Genomic DNA, 20555 nt, shown 5'->3' on the forward strand with positions numbered 1-20555 from the left:
ATAGATCATGCTAAATGTCCTAGGGAGACACTCCTTTCCCACATCCATCACAAGTTCATGACCTACATATTGTTGGGTGCAAGTTATTAAGCAGTCCTGTGTGCTTTTTTCATCTTGCAGCAAATACCACATTGGTCAGACAGACTGTATTAAGGATTAATTAAATAACCCTTCCAAATTATATTCTGATGGCTTTCGGTTTAGAGTAAGGAACTGATATTTTAAGTGATATAGTTATTGTGGTAACAATACAAACTATATGTTTTTCCCAGAGCATTTATTGTCATCTTTCTATAAGCTGTTAACCCGTCAGACCAGGGAACATATTAGCAACACTCTTCCAATTTTGACTTGGTTAAAACTACTAAAGGCATTGTACTTCATCTAACCATAAACTAACTTTCTATGAAGACAGACGACCTTAAAGAAATATGGATAGTCTTTTGAGTGTTCTTTTCTGTTTCTAAGTGAAATGAAAACCAAGTATTTGTGGTATTAACTACATTCTGAACCACTTAGTGGCCACTCTACTTTATGCTGTTGTCTATGTTAACCAAACAGTTAAAATATGAATTCCAGGTACAAATCAGTCTATTTCACAATGTTGAATTACTGCTTGTGTTCCACCAAAGAAGAAATGTTACTTTGTCAATTGATCTTAATAAAAAAAACAAGGAACTTCCACCTCTCTGTTTTCAGATGTTGTAGGATGCATTCAATCCACTGACTCACAAATCTCTTCCACCACAGTATTGAACATGTGCGGCTGATCTGCATATACATGATGAGAGGCTCCTTTGATTGCCTGCAAAAATATATAATTCTTAACATTAATGTTACTTGCAAATACATTATATTGTGGCGAGTACATTAACAAATCTCACTTATCAACTCAGGGTACATAAACAATAAATATCTATATTACATCTATATTACATTGTTTACCCATTTCACTGTTTGTAGCACAGGTAAACATTAGGGTAACCAGCAACATATGAAATGTGTATGTAGTCTGGAAAACAGAAATGTCCTCAAACTCCCTGCTTGACCCCCTGCAAACCGGTTTCAGCCCACAGCAATCGACCGAAACTGCTCTCACCAAAGTCACAAATTACCTTCTATCTGCTAGAAACAATAGCCACTACTCTATCTTAATCTTACTTGACCTCTCTGCTGCCTTCGACACAGTCGACCACCCCCTCCTCTTACAGACTCTCAGCTCTCTTGGTGTCCGTGACATTGCTCTCTCCTGGATTAACTCATATCTTTCCAACAGATCCTTCTCTGTGTCTTTTGCTGGTGACTCCTCCTCAATGCCTCTGTCTGTTGGAGTACCTCAGGGCTCTGTCCTGGGTCCTCTACTATTCTCCATCTATACTTCCTCACTTGGAAAACTCATCAACAGCTTTGGGTTCAAATACCACCTCTGTGCAGACGACACACAAATCTATCTCTCCATCCCCAATCTCTCTGGATCTGTCCTCTCTCAGATCTGGCATCTCTTACTGGATGGCCTCTCACCACCTCAAGATAAATATGTCTAAGACTGAGCTACTTCTAATCCCTCCCTCTAACTCTGTTCCCCTCTCTGACCTTTCTATCACTGTTGACGGTGCCACTATCTCTCCATCACCACATGTCTGCTGCCTCGGAGGGACCCTAGACTCTAACCTGTCTTTTATCCCTCACATCAAATCACTCTCTAAATCTTGCCACTTCCAACTGCGTAAAATTTCCAAAATTTGTCCTTTCCTGACTGCCAGCACCACAAAATAACTAATCCACTCCCTAGTAATCTCCCGTCTAGACTACTACAACAACCTACTTACCGGCCTCCCTCTCTCCCGACTATCCCCTCTTCAATCGGTGCTCAATGCATCTGCCAGGCTAATCTATCTCACCCGATGCTCTGCATCTGCCGCATCTCTCTGCGAGTCCCTCCACTGGCTCCCCATCCATAGCAAAATTAAATTCAAAATACTCACTCTATCCTACAAAGCTATCACTACTCCCCTCTACCTATCCTCCCTCATCAGCAAATATACTCCAGCTCTCCATTCCTCTTGTATCTGTACATTTTGTCTAATCTTTGGCAACAAAAGTGAGTACACCCCTAAGCGGAAATGTCCAAATTGGGCCCAATTAGCCATTCCCCTTCCCTTGTGACATGTGACTCGTTAGTGTTACAAGGTCACCAGCGTGAATGGGGAGCAGGTGTGTTAAATTTGGTGTTATCGCTCTCACACTCTCTCATACTGGTCACTGGAAGTTCAACATGGCACCTCATGGCAAAGAACTCTCTGAGGATCTGAAAAAAAAGAATAGTTGCTATACATAAGAATATTGCCAAGAGCCTGAAGCTGAGCTGCAGCACGGTGGACAAGCAGAGGTTGAAGGGGTGGGGGTCAGCCTGTCAGTGCTCATACCATATGCCGCACACTGCATCAAATTGGTCTGCATGGCTGTCGTCCTAGAGGGAAGGCTCTTCTAAAGATGATGCCCAATGGGCCCAATTTGGACATTTCCACTTAGGGGGCGTACTCACTTTTGTTGCCAAGGTTTAGACAATAATGGTTGTTTGTTGAGTTATATTTGAGGGGACAGCACATTTACACTGTTATACAGACTGTACACTCACTACTCTACATTGTAGCAGAGTGCCATTTCTTCACTGTTGTCACATGAAAAGATATAATAAAATATTTACAAAAATGTGAGGGGTGTACTCACTTTTGTGAGATACTGTATGTAAGCATGTAGTCTTAAAAGCATAAGACTTGAGTCACTGAAATTTACAAGGCCTGTATGAACATTGGTACAATACACAAACATAAAATACGAAAACTATGCATTCAGAACAAAGTCGTACCAGTGTTTGCACATAGGAGTTTGGCCGCTCATCTTTGACCCGATCTCCTGTACTCCTGTCAATCCAAGTCTCTGCTCCATAGATGAACGTTATAGGCAGCTCTTTTGGGATCATATGAATACGGGAGAACATTGGGCGTTTAGCCCAACCAAACCTCTCCATCATAGCTTTAAAAGCACTTTCCCCACTGACAGGAGAAATAAAAAAAAATGCAGTAAGTTACAAATGTAAATAAGGAGTATCAGAAGAAAAAAAAAGATGCAAAAAATGTAAATGTAGCAACAATAGTCTTAATTAGGCAAAAAGCAAGATCTCATTGTAATAAACAAATACAACTTGACATATCCAATGTTAAAGTTTGATTGTACCTTGGAGTCTGCGCATTGCAGTGGTAGATATATTCCATTATAGTATCATCCTCAAAGTACTCCTCAAACTTTCTTTTAAGGTCTGGACGAAATCTCTGTACCAATCTAGGACCTAGAAGGAGAAAAGGCAACTAAATAAAAATGCTCAAATACACATATACAACAGATTAAAGACCAACAAATGTTGTAAACTTTTACTAAACAATCTGGAGATCTTTTATACATCTCTATTATACAATGTAGAAGACTTGTGGAGATAACATAGTAAAAGGTCTGCAAGTCTCTGCTCCACTGGGTTTCTTCCAACTTAACATATAGGACATTTGTCATGACCTAAGCCACTAAGAGCAACAAGATGGTCACAGCAACGACAGCACATCACACAGAAACGACAGCACATCACACAGTACCAGAGCCAAAGATGAGACATTACATCTTATCTCCCTCCAAGAATTGCATACCATTAAGAGGTCCATTTTCCTTGTTTGATGTACCCACACATATAAAACACACTTTCTTTCAAAACAAAAAGGGCTTTCATTTGAAATGTTCTTATCTATTTGTGGCCCCCAGACATAGCTTCGGGACATCTGCTTTATACGAGATATGACTAGATGTTTCTTATGCAATAATTGTAGCAGGTTTTTTTTGGAGACAACATTATACAATTATTTGTTCTCCCCACAATACAGTCATTTTTTTTAATTTATAGTTTGTTTATTATCTCTATTATTTTTTAAAAAAGAAAAAACAATAAAATACAACATTTCATCGTCATAGAAACGCAGTTACAATTGATAACTTTCATTAGACTCTATATCGCATGATACATTTTAATGCTGCAAATCAAATCTACAATAACAAAAACAAAACAACATTGTGCACGCATTCTCACACTAGCATTCACATCAGTCAGTATGTCAATATGTAAAAGTAATTCGGGAACCTAATGTTAAATTGAAATCAATTAAATAATGACAGGGCTGGCTAATGACATAATGCTGCCTGGGGCGAAGTGTGAAATGCTGCCCCCCCCCTCACTCCAAGTGAGTGCAGACGTGACGCCCAACGTCACTGCGCTCTCTGGGAAACTCACGCCCATGCTTCCACACGAGGATCATGAAGGAGAAGATACTCTGCGCAGCGTGCATTAGGTCCACAGACCTCAGACAAGCTAACAATAGCTTGCTGCAGGCTGTGGCGTCCAAAAGCATTTTGGACCGAAATCGAAACTGAAAATTCAGGATTCACTTGGCCGAACCCGAAAATCACCCCCCTCCTTAAATAAAAAATAAATAGCCAAACTTTTATTAAAAGTAAGTAAAACACACACACACACACACACTTGTTAACAGCAACCACACTGCTATTATACCCAGTCAACCAGTACATGCTAGAACCTGGGCATGATAGCAGTGTGATTTTAATAACAATATTACTTATATGATTGTTAGCAGCAATCACACTCCTATCAGCCAGTACATGCTGGAATCTAGGTGTGCCTGGGCATGATAGTGTGATTGCTGTTAACAATTATATATATATATATAGTTAGTTATTGCATTTTTTGTCCAATTTTGGTGTTACTGACTTTTAATAAAAATGGTTAACACACCAAAAAAAAAAAAAAATGTGTGATATATATATATATATATATATATATATATATATATATATATATATATATATATATATATATACACACATACATACACACACACATATATACATACATAATGTCCAACAGCACTCACACTCATTTCATGCCCAGGCAGCCAGCACATGCTAGAACCTAGGTGATTACAGGCTCCTTATGCCATGCCATCCCCCGCCACACACACACACTCATATACTCATTCATTTACAGATACTCATTCATTCCCTTAATCACACATACTTGCTCATACACCCTCCCCCACCCCCTTACCTGAACTGCAGATCTCTCACTCGTAGACTACTGCAGGGGCCCGGCTTCTTCCCTCTGTACAACCTCCCTACTTCTCTGGCCACTCCCCCAGGGGAAGAAGGAACAAAGCAGAGTCACGTGGCTGAGATGCTGCTCGCACACTGTGCGACCAATGCGCAGGTAAGCAGCCCAGCCCCTGCAGACGATTATTTTTTTATTTCGGCATTTTGCCAATAATGCCCTTTTCGGCCGATATATTTCGCCCACCAATATATCTTCAAAAGTGCCGCCTGGGCTGGCCTTGATTAATGAGCATTTTCGTCTAAATATTTTGTCAACGGGGCCCAGATTTCTTTATAAAATTCATATTTCTGTATGGCAAGGAAGAAATGTCTTTCTATTTTATATTGATAGTCAATTTGGTTCAAAACGTCTAACCAGCTTATTGAGCCATGCTTCTTCCAGTTTCTAGCTATGTTATTTATGCATATTATGAAAGCAGAAAAAAATTAACACTTTTTGGCTTTTATTGTAATTTGATAAGTCAATATTAATTGGAAACATTTGTAATTTCGTTTATCTCTGGGATGCGTGTCCAGTCGTTACATATTTTATACTCTTTGCTAGTTTTTAAGTCCAAAAGTATTGAAGCGTGATCTGACCATGTTATAAGACCTATAGTAGTTGACTTTATTAAGTTCAAAGATTAGGGTCTCGTGAAAAATTAATCAATTCTACTATAAATTTGGCAAAAAAACAAGGTCTCGATCAGAGGGGTGTAAGATTCTCTAAGTATCGAATAAAGAGTGTTGAAGTAAGAAAGGTTTCATGGTTACTGCTGCTAATTAATATACCAATAATTCATTCATTCAACACTATCATACACACAAATAAGCTGATCAAGAAAAATGCATTCTGTTAGCTCAAGTCCTGCATACACTGCAGGAAGTAATCTGGGGGAACACGTCTTAACTGCCTCTGTCACTTCAACTCTTAATATTCAGAGACAAGTTATAAAAAAGGGAAAGAAAAATAAAACAATAATTATAATAATGGTAATACAAATAATACATTTTGTACTTTAGCTTTCTGAATCGCTAGTCTAAAATGTTCACATAATTAATACAGTAGATGATATTATATCCAATTATTCATTAAATACATATATATAATGCTACTGAAATAATATTAAGATTCAGTTTTTGTTGTCATAGATATGTATGTATGATATGATAAAAGGCAATTTATATAGCATAAATAGTTTTGTATTACCCATCTGGAAAGCAATTAAATAGTTAAACATTTTTATAATGAATGAAATAATGAAGTGCTATCTTAGTTCTATGTGGTTATCACTTAGTTTTTAATTATCCTCAATAAATCTTGTATAAAAATAAATATTAAAAGGAGCAATTCCATGTAAAATTATATAATCTTTTCATTGTTTAATTTATAATTAGTGGAATATATAGGTGTAATCCCTCCTCCCAAATATATAAAAAAAACAAAATTAAAAAAGTACCATTCACGTTAATAAGTGATTTCGATTAGGATGAAGTTAATATGTAAAAATCTGATTTATCAGTACAGTTAATACAGTATTACTTCCTGTGCATTTCTACAACATTAATTTTCATTCCAGAGGTTATTGTGCTTCAACAATCTGTGTGTGTGTGTGTGTGTGTGTAATGTATTATATATTGTTTAAGACATCGATATATTTATAATATCATCATAATTTATAATGAACAAAATATATAAAAGAAATCATTCATCCTAACTATAACTTGGTGGATGATACCAATTATATTGAGAACAATATGTCCAATGGAAATCATAATAAAGGTCAATATATATATATATATATATATATATATATATATATATATATATATATATATATATATATATATATATATATATATATATATATATATAATATATTAATGGCGGCAGTAATTCCAAGATGTTCTATAAAACTACTTAAGATAGTTTATAATAAAAATAAAAACCTCTAATTTAGGATTAAAATTTTACATGTTTAAACAGATATGAACGAATTTAACAAATATGATGTATCTTTAAAGTATACCATTATGGCCATAGGAAAAAGCCATTTATATTTTATATCGTGTCTTTTAAAATTAAAAAGTCAGGTCTTTGAGTTTTCTTCTGGCCGGTCTTGTGTATTGCAATAAATTAGGATAAAATCTTCAGACATTTAAATCTTCTTCAGGTTTTTTTTTTCTTGCCAATTGAATTAGTTTTTTGATGTGGAATGGTTTAAATCGTACTACAACATCTCTTGTATATGTCCTATCCATGGTAATGTAGTTAGATATAGTTCCAGTTAGGCATGCACCAAAATGAAAATTCTGGACCAAAACCCAAAAAGGCAGCATTCACTTAGCCGAAACCCGAAAATGCCCCCCCCAAACACACCTTTTAAAAAAACAACAAAAAAAACAAAAAACTTTTATTTAAAAGTGACTGACTTTGCATGATAGGAGTGTGATTGCCAACAACAATCACCCTCCTATCATGCCCAGGTTCTAGCATGTACTGGTTTGCCTGGGCATGATAGGAGTGTGATTGCTGTAAGCAATTATATATATATATATATATATATATATATATATATATATATATATATATATTTGTGGTCAGGGCTTACCTGTAACGTGTATAGCTACATGACATACTACCATCTACCTGCCTAACTAACTAAACGGCTTGAATTGTGCCATAACCGCTGCGTAGGAGGAATGCCTAAAGAGGGCATACCCTGTGAGGTGTTTATGAAAATAGGGCGGGTTGGGAGGGTACACATCACCGTCGTCACACCCAAGGGAGGCCCCTGTCTGGTATATAAGTGCTACTAAGCACCTCCCACAAATACAGGCCAATAAATCAGCCTTCATACTTGTGGTCAGGGCTTACCTGTGACGTGTATAGCTACATGACATACTACCATCTACCTGCCTAACTAAACGGCTTGAATTGTGCCATAACCGCTGCGTAGGAGGAATGCCTAAAGAGGCCAAAACCACATAAAATGATACAATATTTTTCTTAATATTGTTATTGAATTTAAATTTTTCTGCCCAATTTTGGTGTTACATACTTTTAATAAAAGTGTGGTTAACACACCAAAATTAGACAAAAAAAAAAAAAAAAAAAATCAGTAACAATATTATATATATTGCTAACAGCAATCACACTCCTATCATGCCCAGGCAGCTAGTACATGCTGGAACCTGGGCATGATAGGAGTATGATTACAGCCTCCCTATGCCATGCTACCCCCCCACACACCCAGCGCTGCAGGGGACCCCGAACCTCCTCTCTCCGGCAGCCGGTGGAGGTCTGTGCAATGCGCGCAGACAGCCTCTGCTGCTGCCAACATAGTTATAGAAAAAGTGCTTCTTTGTCAAAGGTCTTGATGCGAATGCTATTGGGATTTAGCATGAGAAGGAACACCTTACCCATACAGTGATGCATCACAAGCTAGTGTTATAAATCATAGTGTACTAAAAGTTGTAACGTGCATGCCATAATGATTTAAGTCCTGTATTACGAATGCCAATCTTCTTTCCTTGTTAAAGCTTTTATCTTGTGTATCGGAATAGAATAGAAAAAAAAACATAGATGACTTTATATTATCTCATCCTCTTTGTCACTGTGTTAAACGTGCGCTAAATCTGGAAATCCTTTATAGCTCTAATACAAATTAGAAGACTTGTAGAGGTAACATAGTAACAGCCCTGCAATCACAAGTCTCTGCTCTGTTGACTTCCTTCCTATTGTCTCTTCCACTTCACATTAAGGACCTTAACCATGAGCATGACATCATAGCCATGACCCATGCCACTGAGAGCACCCAGATGGCCAAAGCAATGACAGCACAATATACAGTACCAAAGCTATAGATGAGACATCACAAAAATCACCACAGTAGTTAGTTTCCATATATATACCCATCAGATCCATGCCATACACAACTATACCGTTCCTATAAACGTTATCTGCTGCTACAGTGCAATAATCCTACTACCAGCTGTATCATCAGTCATGTTAATGTGAAATGTGCCAAAACATCAAACTGAAATCCAGACGGGAAAAGAAAACTCTACCCATCATACGCACATTAATATGATTACCTGAGTGTCACCTTAAAAATACCATTTTTGTTTTCCCTCCTAAATACATGGAAGGATACATCAGAATTCCCCTCTATGCACTTGTCCCCCAGCACCTTCGCTGTATAAGATGTGTGAGGATTTCAATGCATTTATTTTTCCTTCAGTAATTGGCTGTTTAAGCAGCAAAAACTGACAAAAAAGCTACAAAAATAAAATGAATATTTAAGTACTTTTATATGCATTCTTACTTTGTGATGTTGCCCATGCCCCCCCATTTAAGTTACATATGAAAATCACATGGCTTTGAGCGCATTTATAACTTACCCCATGGCCCAGCAGCTCTCACAACCGCCAAAGGGTTTGATCGTCCCAGTACTGCAGCCACTGCTTTCACCCATGTGGGTGGGGAACGAACCTGGTTAGGGTCTGTTGGTAAGACTGGAAACCCCCATGGATCAACTAGAATAAGGTGCTTCACTCTGAAAAAGTGCAACATAAAACACAATGGATCTTTCATATATTACATTTAAATGTCCTCAACCAGCAAATAAAAGCAATTCCCACCCACAAGTAGTGTTTGTCATATTACAACCTCTTCTTTTACTTTTCTGCACATTGGAATCACCTAAGATAAGGTCTGAACCATGTCTCACCTCTGAGGATACTTGATGGAATAGGAAGCAGCGAGAAAGCCTCCCAGACTATGCCCAAGAAGGATCATATCTTTGATTCCCATCTCCTCTCTCCATTGTTCAATGGAGAACACAAACTGTTCCTCTGCACCTTCGGGGTCACTTGGGAAGGTTGGCCTTGAGCTGCGACCAAATCCTAACAAGTCAAAAGCATGAAGAGTACGATGTGCGCTCAGAGAGTCTAGGTTCTGAATCCAAAGGCCCACTCCTCCCCCAAACCCATGGACCATCACTAGAGGGGTCTTGCCACGAATCTCAGGGCTAACTGTGAGTGTCCACATCTTGTTTTGATCTGGTAGAGACACATAACGAGCATAAAGTTTGTTCTGGATACCTGAAAAAATGGAAACCATAATGTCAGCACTGATAACATTAGGAATAGTCAATTACGATATCCGCTATTCGTATTTAGACGGTTATGGTTTTTCAGAATCTTATCAGGAATAAGGAACACCTCAGTGTCCATGACAAAGCTTATTGATGTTATTGGGCTGTTAAGTGTATAGTCCAGCCATGATATATATTTTAATGCATATCACAGCCACTGTGCTGAATATTAAGGTTGTTGTGTGAGCTGTCATATTGTTTTCTTTAGTACAGGCACACTTATAGACACATATGAGACACATTTAGAGGACAATTTGCATAATTGAACACCAATGACTTAACGGGTACTTCACAAAAAACATTCCTAGTGGATTAGTAAAGTACCTGATACATAAGGGGCGAAACCTGGAGCTACAGTGAGGATCACACATGACACCTGATGATAGCCCGTGTCTGATCACACATGCTATGATCAGGGGCAATGGAGGCAAATCAGGGAGGAATATTAAAGTGAGATTAATATTAAACTCTAGTCTTGTTTCATGTCTCTCCTATATTAAAAATAAAACCAAAAAGCTATAAAACAAACCAAAAATGTTAATGTAATAAAACCTCACTATAAAACTGTAAAATGGGTTAAAATATGCCACTCACCATACCAATTTAAAATTATGGATACGGCCCAGTTCATAAAATTCCTCTTGTTGGGGTACAATGTGCAAATATAAATTGTAATGAACTACAGTGAGCAAAAGCAACATGGAAATAATTGGTGACCTTATAAAGTGAGAAAATGAGGAAACTAAATGAATAGGAGCTGACTGGTGCTTTATATATATCTATGACTTAAAACAAGAATATTAATGATTTTAAGAAAATACATCAATTCACAGAAAGACAGAAAAACATTCATTTCCATCCAATGCTCTTACACTGAAGGATCTTTGACTCAACAGACTTTAGTTTGGACATGGAGGTCGGGCACCACGACGGGATCCAGCCAGTCAACCAACTTTGTGATCTGCATACACAACAAAGAATCCAGAAATTTAGCAGACACAACAATTTGAAAAGGTTGAAGCATAGGTATCATACAATTTTTCCACAACTATAGGGTAATTGGAAACATACGATGTCTAAAATGTCTTTTTTTTAAGACCCCTTCGAAGTCCCAGATATGAATACTGATAACCAAAATACAGGCTTAAAACCAGGCTTAAAACCAATCTGCCTGTAATATAAGTGCTGCCTCGAGTATTTCTCTATTTTTCTTCTTAAGTATCACTTGTATCACAATTCTATCACCAACGTAAAATGATTGTTATCTTTCATTTGTATGGTGCCGACAATTTATGCAGCGCTTCTTACAATATATATTAAAAAGGGTATGACAAAACAAGAACTGACATACTAAGACAAACCGCTACATTGGGTAAAGTGGGCAGTGCTCACAAGCTTCCAATATAAAATTTTAATTACCAGTATGCAGTCCTACTAACAGTCTCCCCTACAATTTTAAATGAATTGCTTAACTTCACAAGGTGTTGATGTAACTTTCATTAGTACACAGTGGAGAACATATTCCAAAGGATGCTTAAGAACCAATGACTTCCTTCTTAAAGTAAGTACCTGCTCGGTATATGTAGACCCTAATACATGCACTCTTGCACCATTTACACTATTTGTAAAATTTATTTATTTTTTGAATGTTTTAGAATACATACTGTTAAGTAGTCAGGCACTCCCAATTACCATTAGTCATGGTGTGCATGAGTCAAACATCTACGCCTCTTATGGTTACAATGTACGCTTGTGTGTTTTGCACTCCCAAACTCATTTCCTGTTCTGTCCAGTTTACTGTCCATTGGATAGCTTTAGGTCTGATGGTGACACCATTAAACTCTCTATAGAAACAAGACAGTCAGAAATGTACACAAGACTACCTCTACCATTTCCACACTACAATACATACAATCTCTGTATAAATCACAGAGCCCAGCTGAAGTTAATTTAGGTTCCCCTTGTATTTCCATCTTTTCAGTTCCTATGCGAAAACATCAGAGATACAAATACCCACCTGTAGCTGTCCCCATGCCTGTAAGAACAAATGTGGCTTCCAGTAAAATATTTATATACATGTCGCGATAGAATCAAAAGAATGAACATCTACCTTCCCTCTTATATAATATCTCGTTACATCCTTTATATTTAGTCGTGTTTCCAGCACTCCATTGTGTAAGAAAGGCCTGTGCTTGGCGCTAGACTTTACTCTACTGAAAGCATGACAAAAACTGAGGTAGACGAACTCACTGTTCCTCCAGCTCCTCGGCCATCACAGGATCCGCTTCCCGAAGTCCCGGCATTACACAAGGGTAAGCAGCTGATCGGTAAAAAAAAGACGGATGAATATTTGACACTGGGCGGGTACAGAACGTCTAGGAGGCCAATGGGCGGGCACAGAATGTTGAATAGGGAAACGGCGGGCGTGACTAGAGCGTTGATAACAACAGTAGGCGGGGTGTTTGATGGTTTAGTGCACGCATGTTACTTTATTGTTAGTTAGCGCAGCTTGTGTAACAAATGAAAGAGGGGCTGGAGATCGGTGGAGTAGGCGTGGTTTTACATAAGTACATGTGGGTGTAAATCTGATCAGCTAAACATGCTGTGTCACAGTGATGAGGAAATTAAAAGTGGTTTGGATGAAAGCGTGATGTAATAAATGATTCAGACAAAAAACGTTGTTACATTGTTACATTTGCGATGAGCCGTTTGCAGAAAGTTTTGCGTGTTCGTATTAAATGTATTTCAACTTTTATTTAATAGATAACCAAATCCTAAATGCACTTACCATACATTTTGTTAAAATGTAGGCAACTGGTAAATTTACTCGATGACTAGTACTTGATAATTGACAAATGTCATTCTCAAAGCCTGTTAATCTACCAGAATTTGTAGTCATGTTTAGTCATTTCAAGATACAGTGATGGTTTTGATCGATGGTATGTATGTAGGCAAATTGTATCAAATGACTTGTAGTATCTGGTAGGAGATAGTAACTTAGCTTCTACGTGGTTTGACAAGCTTAGTCTATACAGACTCTGGACTGTAAGCTCACTTGAGCAGGGCCCTCCTCACCTGTTGTCTCTGTTAGTCAATTTGTTATGTTACATACTACTTGTTATGTCTTGTCTACCCATTGTACAGCGCTACGGAATTTGATGGCGCTATATAAAACAATTAATAATAATACAGTGGTAGACCACGTAATTGAAGATCACAGTAGTCATACATTTCTTCTAAGAGTCAGCATTGAAACATTCACTATTGCCACAAAAATAAAACTCAAACTCTACAGAATCACAGCAATCAGGTTGATGCAAGCTGAAAAACGTAGTGTATATTTCCATGGAGTGTTCTGACTTCACCACACATTCTCTGGAGGATGCAAGTCACAAATGAAAAATAAGTAAAATAAACAGGTACAGCAGATCCCTAGATTTGGGGTTAACCCAAAAGGATGTCCGTTAGTGAGATGGCAGTCACATTCCCTGATACTAGCAAACCAGTTGGCAGCACCTCCGCTCTAAGATTTTATGTGGCATCATCATAATTGGGAACTACTAGGAGCCTAATTCTACTACCAGCAGGGCCGGACTGGCCCACCGGGATACCGGGAAATTTCCCGGTGGGCCGGGCGGCCGGCAAACTTACATTGAAAACAGCCGCTGAGCGGCTGTGAGAGGGATTGGAAGCCTCCGGCGCCAGGGGCGGGCTGGGCAGGGGGACAATTGCCCCCAAGGCCGCCCGAAATCTAATCTAAACGGCCGCTGCGTGCTGATGCGGCGGGCCGGCGCTACTTTAATTCTTTTTTTTTTTTAAATTTAATATGGCAAGCCGGATCGGCTTGCCATATTAAATAAAAAAAAAAAAGTATTAAAGTTGTGCCGGCCGGCCGCATCAGCACCCAGCAGCCGTGTGCGATGGCCGCCTAGTGATGGGAGCAGCGTGAGGGGAGAAAGCTCCACCCCCTCGCACGGACATTTCACCCCTCACGCTGCTCCCATCACTATGCGGCCATCAGATTTTTTTTTTTACATAATAAGGCAAGCCGATCCGGCATATTAAATAAAAAAAAAAAAAAGAATTAAAGTAGCTCCGGCCAGCGGCATCAGCACGCATCAGCTGTTTGGATTACTTTTCCAGCAGTCTGATGGCCGCATAGTCATGGGAGCAGCGTGAGGTGAAAGCTCCGCCCCCTCGCACTCAGACTGCTGGAGCGCCGGATGTCGGGTCACTGAAATCCTGTTACCATAGAAAATGGCAGTCTGCAGCTACCAGAGGACGGAAGTCAAGATGAAAAAGCCCAAAGTGGAATAAGTAGGAGGTCAGTAAACTAATTTATTTTTTTAACAAACTGTATAATATTTTTTATGTAAAAGCCTTATGCACCCCTATATGCCACTCTGCCTCCCTGATATGCATTATACCCTCCTATATGCCACTCTGCCTCCAGAAATGCCTTATAGCCCCTATATGCCACTCTGTCCATTGATATGCCTTTTAACCCCCTTAATGCCAGAGTGACTTATAGGGGTATAAGGCATTTCTGGAGGCAGAGTGGCACATAGGGGGTCAAAAGGCATATCATGGGGCACAGTGGCATATAGGGTTAAAAGGCATATCATGGGGCACAGTGGCATATAGGGGGTATAAGGCATTTCTGGGGCAGATGTGCATAACTGGGGGGGGGCAGGTTGGAAAATAGAAGGAAATAAAACCAAAATATTTTTCTCAATCATAGCTTTTATTAAAAAAAATAGTTTCCATGAATTAACATTTACTGGTAAAACTTTTTTCCTATACGGTCGTCTTATATTCAGGCTTTTTCTTTTTTTCCTAAATTAATATTCAGATTTGGGGTCGTTTTATAATCAGGGTCGTTTTATAATCTTATAAATTTTCAATTTTCATGTTGAAAATTCTGTCTCAGATTCCAATGTGAAGCTGGTCAGTTCAATTTACTCCCTTCAAACCATAGATGCTTGAAAAGTAGACACCCCTGGCAATTTCCACATCTGGCCCTGTTAAACTAGACACCTCGTGGGCATTTAAAATTAAAGTATTTCCATGCAATGAATTTTGTAGACATAGTACTAATTTTAGGACTTGCTCATAAAAGTAAACTTTCTTTTACATTTTGCATGTATAATCTACACCTCGTACACACATATATTGGATACAAATACTTGGGGGGGTTGTACCCTATTAAGTATATTATTTTGTTTCTGATATTTTTATCATTCCATTCAGAATTTATGGCAACACAACAGGACAAAAAATATATATTATATAAATATTTCTATACATTTATTATATAAATAGTTTTCTGTTGTTTTCATATCGTGAGGAAATCAATATCAATAACGTTCTGAATAATTTTCACGACTGCCTTTTCGCTAGGCAACAAGTAAACGCGACTAAAAGTTCCACCGCTTCCGGCTTCCGCTTAGTAAAGGTGACGTCGGCCGCTGCTCCGGATCGCCACGTCTGTTCCAGAGTGCGCTTCCGTTGTGTCATTTCCTATCTCCGCATAAGGGACCGGTGATTTTCATCATGTCGGTGTCTGTGTTATCCGTTGTGTCCCGCTTTTTGGAGGAATATGTCAGTAGTACTCCACAGCGGCTTAAGATGCTGGACGCCTATCTTCTGTACATAATGCTTACCGGGGTCATGCAGTTTCTGTATTGCCTTCTGGTGGGAACCTTTCCCTTCAATTCCTTCCTGTCCGGTTTCACCTCCTGCGTGGGCTCATTCATTTTGGGCGGTGAGATACACACTGAGTATATGATTACATCGATAATAGCAGTCGCCGGTGCTAAAACAGTTCATATTTTTGGCTCTAGAGTTTATGCAGTCACTCTGCAGTTTATGAATATACACGCTGGGTTTCAAATGTTGTGTTAACGAGGCGGAAGTGTATGTGCACTGCCAATAAATATGTGTGCATTGCAAGTATTGTATTACTAGTTACACGGCGCTGCGTTTTTCTTTGTGTAATGGCTGAAACCGCAGAAGTAAACCGTTCTCTGTATGCATGATACCGTCATACTTGCCCTATTCGAGGCCTGCATTGATTTCCCCTGATGTAGGGGCCCCTATATGAATCTATTCATTGCACTACTATATAGAATCATATTTAAGTTTAAATATGATAAAGGGAAATGCTACATTCTTGTTGGTCACTTTGCAGCACCTGTATAACCAAATGGTTTTGTTTCAGCTGACTGATTAGACCTTCTTATATTGGTGTTTATAGTAGTGGCCCAAACTATTTGACAGTTGGCTTGTATTGCTGTCAAACATCTTGGAATGCTAAAATGCAGCTTGACAAGGTTGGATGTTCTTGTTAATTATAGTATTTTAATATTAACTATTTTAGCCTTTTGCATATGAAGAATGAACCGTACTGAAAATCAGATTTGCCCTGAATATTATCACTTGACAGAACTGGGAATTTCTAGTTTTCTTATTTACTTATGCTTAATATTCACACCTTCTTGTGTTTATTTTCCACCTTGCAGTGTGTCTACGGATACAAATCAATCCTCAAAATAAGGGGGATTTCCAGGGGATCTCTCCAGAGAGAGCCTTCGCAGATTTTCTTTTTGCCAACACAATCTTGCACCTAGTTGTCATTAACTTTGTCGGTTGATCCATCGTTGTTTATATATCACGAGGTGAGTACATTTTAAAGAGCCAGGTCTGGTTCATCATTTGTCTTTTAATTGATCTGGATTGTATTGCCAGAACAAGAAAGTGCGAATGAGAACAGTTGGGATTGCATGAATGCATGTGCATTATTTGTGCAGGCTGTAGTCACCACTAAACCAAAGTATTTGATTGGAATATAGTCAATTTAATTGAGAGAAGAACATCCATCTTCCTTCCACGATCCCTGCAAATAAAATGTGGTATTGCTCCTACAGCATTGACCTAAAAATAATAACCCTAAAGGTACAAGTAATAAAGCTAGAAATTATTTTTGTCTTAAAGTGTGGAAAAATCAGTATCCACAGAGAGTGCCAATAACGTAAGTAAATTTGAAAATCGCTACGTTGTAATTGTCATTCATGAGTGATTTCAGAATTTTCCTGTAATTTACAGATGGCATAAATTATTTTATCTATAGTGTTTAAAATGTACACGGACAGTAAGAAGTCACAAAATTCCCCAACTTACTTTGCATAACACATAATGTGATTTAATTAATTTGCCTACTATAATAAGTATAATAAGTATATATACACTGTACCGTTGCTTCTTTTAAATTGCAAACATAACTGAACAAAGTTCCTTACAATGATTTTACATTTTCAATCTTATTTGGCAGTCTTTAAAAGCACACCATCTTAAGGTCCAAAAGTTGAGGTGCCTACTGTGTAATTAGCCTCCGTGCCTGCAACTGGTACTGGCCTTTATTCACTACATGGAAAAAATATAATTTCACCACATAACCTATGTACTTTGTGGGCCCACTGATTCCTTTTTCTTCTTCCAAAGTTATTTTACTGTTATGTATTTTGGATGACAAGTTTTAGTTTTGCGTGTGTTCTTTTACTACAGGGTATGATGCATTTAACATATTGTCTTTGCTATATTAATTTTATTATTTTTATACTCTTTGACAGTTGCTCTCTTGAGTTGAAGACGCATTCCGGGCTGCAGTACATCACTTTTTTTAATACTCTTTTCTGTGACCTTGCTCTTCTGCATTACAAGTTGATTGTAGAGCCACCATTTCTTGTCTGTTTGGACAGCTGAAACTGCCAATAAACATATGACTTTGTTTCTTGGAGTTAGGTTTTTTTTTTTATTATTATTTTTGTCTGCATGTCCATGACTTATAATGGTATATAAGACATATGCACAGTAGCAGTTACCACACAGCTGTTTTTCTTATATGGCAGCATAAAGGACTCTCCTTATCCAGCAAAACCTCAATAAGTGGAAAGCTATTTTTAGTTTATGGGATTGTTGAATACACTGCAATTAGAGAGGAGACTAGTTATGAGTGACTTAAAAGAGACACTCCAGCCATCACATACATTCCAATGGCAAGAAGAGTTAGAGCAAAGAGCAGGGTATTTTTAAAGCACACATATAATATAAGCACTGAGTAGAGTTGTGCATTAGGATTTGTATGAACTGCAAATTTTGGTAAATCTGCCGATTAGTACAAGGCCAGACCCCCCCCCATGAAATACTAGGGCCTAGATTCACTCACGCTCTCTAAAGGTTTCGCTACCTTCTCTGCTGACCGCTTTTGCTATCTTTTAGCTTCGTTCCCATCCTTGTGGATATAACCCGACGGGATCTTCTGCCAAAATGGTGACGCTTCCGTTGACGTCCTCATCCCGATCATCCAATCGCGGGAGAGGATGTCACTGGAAGCACTGCCATTTTGGTGGAAGTTCCTGCCGTGTTATGTCCACGAAAATAGCAGGATGGAGAAGTAGTCACCAGAGAAGTTAGGGAAACAGAGAGTGCGAGAAAGTGAACAAGACCGTGAGAGTGAATGTGGGCACTGAGCATTTTGCTCCCGAATCAGAGATCTCCCTGAATTTTCGGCCAAAACGAATGGGCAGGGAACGTAATTAGTTGGGCAGGGAACGAAAGGAAAAATCCGTCCAAATCCTTTTTGACTCATTTACACGTCTAATATGAAGAAGCAAGTCAGAAGTCAATTTTGACAGGTTGGTGTACACGTTTGGCCACACAAGAAGGTCAGCATGCAGCATTGTATATGGTTCTGTTCTCCACCTTTTGTGAGGAAAAAAAAATCTAGCCATATAGCAAATATAAAATTTGGAGTATTTAGTTGAAATTCATAACTGTCATTGAGCTTATGCTAACAAGTAATTGAAATAACAAACACAATGTGTGTAAGAAGTTCACTACTACTTTCTGCTGTGGTGTACATGGTCTTTGAGCTTCTAAGATACACATTTTTCTGTCATGGATACTCCATTGCCCATTTGGTTCTATCAGCTGTGAATCTGTGGGGTAAGAAATGATAAACACCTAACATAATAGCCTGGTAAGGATATACATAGGCTTCCTAGAAATGCAGTGGATTATTGATCCTCTGTGGAGAAGAGATTAACTGAAGGTAGCAGAGGTTTATAATGTAAGTAAATTTAAACATGGGCTAGGCATGTCTAGCCTTAATCTAGGTTGAGACTAAGGATTGAATTAAAGTTTGAGTCCATAAATCAGGACAAAGCACAAAAATGGCTGCACAGGAGCCACGTAATCTGCCAAATTATGTGTTTCTATCAAAGGTGCATGTAAATTTGTACTCTCCTGACGTTATGAATATCTTTTACAATCTGCCTGCTTGGACTTGGGTATATATACCTGAACCTTGAGCCATCTATGTTCACCTGAGAAAGGAAGAACACAAACAAAGGTGGCCTGTGGTTACAACTCTGGCACGGCATTTGAATTACATAATCCAGAGCGCAGATTTAAAAATGTTTTTTAAACACATTTATCTTAACAATTTAAGGGTTTTTTCTACATATGGCTTGGAGAAAACATTGATGGAGGAAGTAACGTTCCAGGCTTGATCTTCCATTGTTGAAGGTTCACTTCTACTACTTTGTCGTTGGATAAGAGGAGCTTTCCTTGCTGGACAGCATATTCAAGTATACTTTCTGAGCACATTCAAGGGTGCTGCCAGCTAAGGCAAATGTAAACTGCAACAAGAAATATAGAAAGACTAACTAAATGTACCGTGTTTTTAACAATGGTTATATGTATCATACAAGGGCAAGTTTGCATGATAGGTCGTTCATGTACAGAAGGATGAAAAGCAGGTAACATAAAATTTTTAATATAACTAATACAGATACAGTTTAATGACCAATGTAATGTTAAATTTGGGATGCTGTTTTGACAGTTTAGTGGATACACCCCTAAGGTATTCAAATCATTGTTCAGTAGGATGTTTAAATCAATAACACTTAAAATGTACCATGTTAAGTTAAACTGGTTGAGCCCATGTGACTAACATTTCCCAAAATCTGTGTTCCAACAATAGTTTGCAATCCATTAAATTGTGCTCACAAAGCAAAATATCTTGTGTGTAAATCGTTACTGTCTAATACAACTTCTATAGCTTTATAAGAATCAATTTGCCTTTTTATTCTCTTTGTGCCACAGTGCATATAAGTAACAGGGAGGGCAAAG

The 20555-nt window shown here is 38.3% G+C and overlaps 2 protein-coding genes across 2 annotated transcripts; one reads left to right on the plus strand and one right to left on the minus strand.

Moving 5' to 3' along the window:
- Positions 1-450: 450 nt before the first annotated feature.
- On the minus strand, positions 451-12723 carry ABHD4 (abhydrolase domain containing 4, N-acyl phospholipase B). Its single transcript, XM_053468473.1, has 7 exons — positions 12615-12723; positions 11237-11325; positions 9939-10311; positions 9610-9764; positions 3238-3349; positions 2870-3056; positions 451-805 (listed from the first exon to the last, which is right to left on the minus strand). Exons 1-7 carry the CDS (start codon positions 12665-12667, stop codon positions 716-718), a joined length of 1059 nt encoding a protein of 352 aa, XP_053324448.1. The 5' UTR covers positions 12668-12723; the 3' UTR covers positions 451-715.
- A 3136-nt stretch (positions 12724-15859) lies between these two features.
- On the plus strand, positions 15860-18159 carry DAD1 (defender against cell death 1). Its single transcript, XM_053468474.1, has 3 exons — positions 15860-16128; positions 16886-17041; positions 17993-18159. Exons 1-2 carry the CDS (start codon positions 15918-15920, stop codon positions 17014-17016), a joined length of 342 nt encoding a protein of 113 aa, XP_053324449.1. The 5' UTR covers positions 15860-15917; the 3' UTR covers positions 17017-17041; positions 17993-18159.
- The last annotated feature ends 2396 nt before the right edge of the window (positions 18160-20555 follow it).

This window comes from Spea bombifrons, chromosome 1 (assembly GCF_027358695.1).
Source record: "Spea bombifrons isolate aSpeBom1 chromosome 1, aSpeBom1.2.pri, whole genome shotgun sequence".
Classification (NCBI taxonomy): Eukaryota; Metazoa; Chordata; class Amphibia; order Anura; family Pelobatidae; genus Spea; species Spea bombifrons.

Bases quoted from the DNA above. Each gene is read 5' to 3' on its own strand.
- ABHD4 (XM_053468473.1), bottom strand. From the start codon at position 12,667: ATGCCGGGACTTCGGGAAGCGGATCCTGTGATGGCCGAGGAGCTGGAG. The intron at 10,312-11,236 runs GTAAGAGCATTG...CCATTTTTTCAG, and splicing joins TGAGTCAAAGATCCTTCAGT to GTATCCAGAACAAACTTTAT. The intron at 3,350-9,609 runs GTAAGTTATAAA...TTCTCCTTCTAG, and splicing joins GAGAGCTGCTGGGCCATGGG to GTCCTAGATTGGTACAGAGA.
- DAD1 (XM_053468474.1), top strand. From the start codon at position 15,918: ATGTCGGTGTCTGTGTTATCCGTTGTGTCCCGCTTTTTGGAGGAATAT. The intron at 16,129-16,885 runs GTGAGATACACA...TCCACCTTGCAG, and splicing joins GGGCTCATTCATTTTGGGCG to TGTGTCTACGGATACAAATC.